The following is a 2,926-nucleotide window of genomic DNA, read 5'->3' as shown; positions in this document are numbered from 1 at the left end:
GTGGCATTAGGATAAAAAAAACGGCAGACCACTTTAAATACAATATTCAGAAAAAATAAATCGACATTTCGCTGTGTAGTTGATGACATTCAAAGCCAATGGCAAACATTTTTTGGGGCTGCTCCTTGACATCAAAGACATCCAATAACTACACATATTTTTGTTGTGGCTTTGTATAGTCCTAAGCTGAAACTATGATCCCTTTAGTCTCTCTCTTGCAAGGAGCAATGCAAAATTTTATCACAACATTTTCCACAATGCAACTTTTTCAAAAACGTGCACCAGCCCCTCCAAAAAGACTTTCTGAAAGGAAGCAGATGAGAAGTAGAATATGAGGGGATCCAACGACGCATTGAAGGTACTCAAGAGCAGAGTATAGACTCTCCATTGTGGACTATTGCCTTGGAAAAAACCCACAACATGAGATAAATTATAGGGCATAAAACAAAGACTGAAGTTAATGAGGGTGATCACCACTAAACAAATGGCTCTTATTCTTCTCTTTTTCTCCAGACGAGCCTGGGAGAGAACAATCTTGATGAAGTTGGAATAGCAAAAGACAGTGATCAGAAATGGGATGAAATAGAGAAGAATACTAACTTCAAGTCTCACTGGGAGTAGAACTTCGAGCTGGGCTGGTGAAAATGTAGAGTAGCACGTATTGTTTTGTTCCGTCATATTGCTGGGAATAGCGCGCTCCACGATGTACACAATACTGCAATGAACAGATCCAATGATCCAGATGAAGAGACTAGCCAGCACAGGGTAGATTGGTTTCTGGACAAGCTTGTATTTGATAGGAAAGGCAACAGCCAGATATCTCTCCACGCTGATGGCCATGAGGAAGAGAGAGGTGATGTAAATACTGCAGAAGTACATATACTCTGACAAAGGACATAAAACATATGGCATATTCCACTGCATGTCAGATGCTGCTTCCAACATGCGGAAGGGAAGAAATGTCAAAAGAAGCAAATCGGAAATGGTCAGGTTGATCAGCAGGACGTCCACTGGTACGACACCTTGCCTAAATTTTTTAATCAGCGTACACAGGGCCATTATGTTCATGGGAAGACCTGTTACAAATGTGGAGATGTAGACAAACAAAAAGAGGGCATCCGATCCCGGAAAATAGGACATGATGGTTCACTCCGAATTTAATGCCGATGGTGTTGAATTTTTGCCAAGTCCCTTGCTGATTTGGTTTTGAGCTTGAGGCTTCTTAAGTATGCTGATAAACACATTAAAAACAATCAGGTCACTGATAAGATCTACAGTTGAATTTTTTATTTTTTGTTTCACACCTTTCTTTGCTTTTAAAACTAGTACCTAAAATAAAGCTGCCACTGCAAAGTAGACCTCAGATCAGGGTTTCTCAACCAGAAACTAGACTGAGCTCACCTGACCTGTGGAAGAAGCCCTTAAATCGTTTTCAACTGACTATATGTTGTTGGACTATGCCCTGAATAATAAAAAAAATAAAACTATCCCCACAATGTAATTGAATTAGATAAGTGAGTAGACCAGGGTTTCTCAACCAGGAATCCATGGAACCCTAGGGTTCCTCTAGAGGTTGCTAGGGCCTCCTTGTGCAATGAGCAATTTCTGCCTCTCAGATACGTTCCCACTGACAACTTTAAACTTTTTAGTTATCCATAAGAGGGCAATTCTTCCTAATGCCCACAAGTATAAGGAACATTCATCCGACTGACCATCACACTAATGTATTTTGAGCTGCGGATATAGTAATTTTTAGCAAGTTCCCTGAGATCAGAAAGTTATTTCAAGGGCTTCTCTGTGTTAAAAAGGTTGAGAAAGGGTGCCTAATGCCTCGTACACACGATAAAACAATCCGGTGGAAAAGTCCGGACTCGCATTTCGGCTGACAATCCCGTTGTGTGTGTGCCAGCAGTCCGCCGTACTTTTGAAATGAATGGACTTTTCCCGCCCAGAGAAAAGTCCGCTCATTTTAAACGCGTCTCTAGGTAGCCGGGGCCAGCGAAGGAGGCGTCTCTGGCCCCGTCACCTGGTATGGACTTAAAGGGGAATCCGCGGCCTGGTACAGCTCAGGAGGGGGGGGCACTCGCTCCTCTCCACCCCCTTTCCTGGCCGCCCGGGTAGCGTGCTCGGATAAGGGTCTGATATGGACCGATTTTTCAGCGTAGGGGTTCCCCTTTAAGTCCATACCAGGTGACGGGGCCAGCGACCTGGCCCCGGCTACCTGGAGATGCGCTCAAAATGAGCGGACTTTCCTCCGCATGTGTGGGCGAGTCTGTTCATTTCAAAAGTACGGCAGATAGTCCAGCGGACTTAGTACGCCGTATTAGTCCACTGAAAAAGTGCTGTGAGTCGGGCAAGTAGCTCGTTCGGAAAGTCCGGCGGACAGTCCGACGGGAAGTCCTCCAGACTAAGTCCGCCGGATAGTCGGCTACAGGTGTATGCGGCATTAGACACTCAGCTCTCCAGCCGCTTGCTCCACCGATCTCTGAACTGCAGTAATGAAAAGAAACACCTGAAGAAGTTTCTGCGGAAACCACCACTTGTTGATTGTGATATTTATTCTTGTTGATATTTATTGGAATAGCGGAAGCCTGATAAAGTTATCTTTATTATCATTACTATACCTATGTAACCATGTATCTGGGTATTAAGGCTGTTGCTATACTGCCTTAATTTTAGACTTAGCACTCTAACACTAGGCTCAATGTTTATTAAATGTGGATGTTACAGTGATAAGACAGTATTACGATCACAATGACTGGTCATAAACGATCTGTATAAGGTGATAACTTGAAATCTTTGTTAAGAAGTAAATTGAGATACCATAATAGCATTCTTCCTGACTTTCCTCCTACCAAGCCATGACTTTCAGTCTCCTCCTGCTCTTGCATTGACTACATGGGATTTCAAGCCCTAACCTACACTT

General features: G+C 43.4%; 1 protein-coding gene across 1 annotated transcript; it reads right to left on the bottom strand.

Moving 5' to 3' along the window:
* Nucleotides 1-240: 240 nt before the first annotated feature.
* On the bottom strand, nucleotides 241-1,140 carry LOC143933110 (free fatty acid receptor 3-like). The gene has a single exon (XM_077456050.1). It carries the CDS (start codon nucleotides 1,138-1,140, stop codon nucleotides 241-243), a length of 900 nt encoding a protein of 299 aa, XP_077312176.1.
* Between the last annotated feature and the right edge of the window lie 1,786 nt (nucleotides 1,141-2,926).

This window comes from Lithobates pipiens, unplaced genomic scaffold, assembly GCF_037356315.1.
Source record: "Lithobates pipiens isolate NorthernLeopardFrog02 unplaced genomic scaffold, aLitPip1_a1.2 Scaffold_27, whole genome shotgun sequence".
Taxonomy (NCBI): Eukaryota; Metazoa; Chordata; class Amphibia; order Anura; family Ranidae; genus Lithobates; species Lithobates pipiens.
Note: the sequence above shows the minus strand (reverse complement) of the source record. Positions and strands in the feature narration are given on the sequence as shown.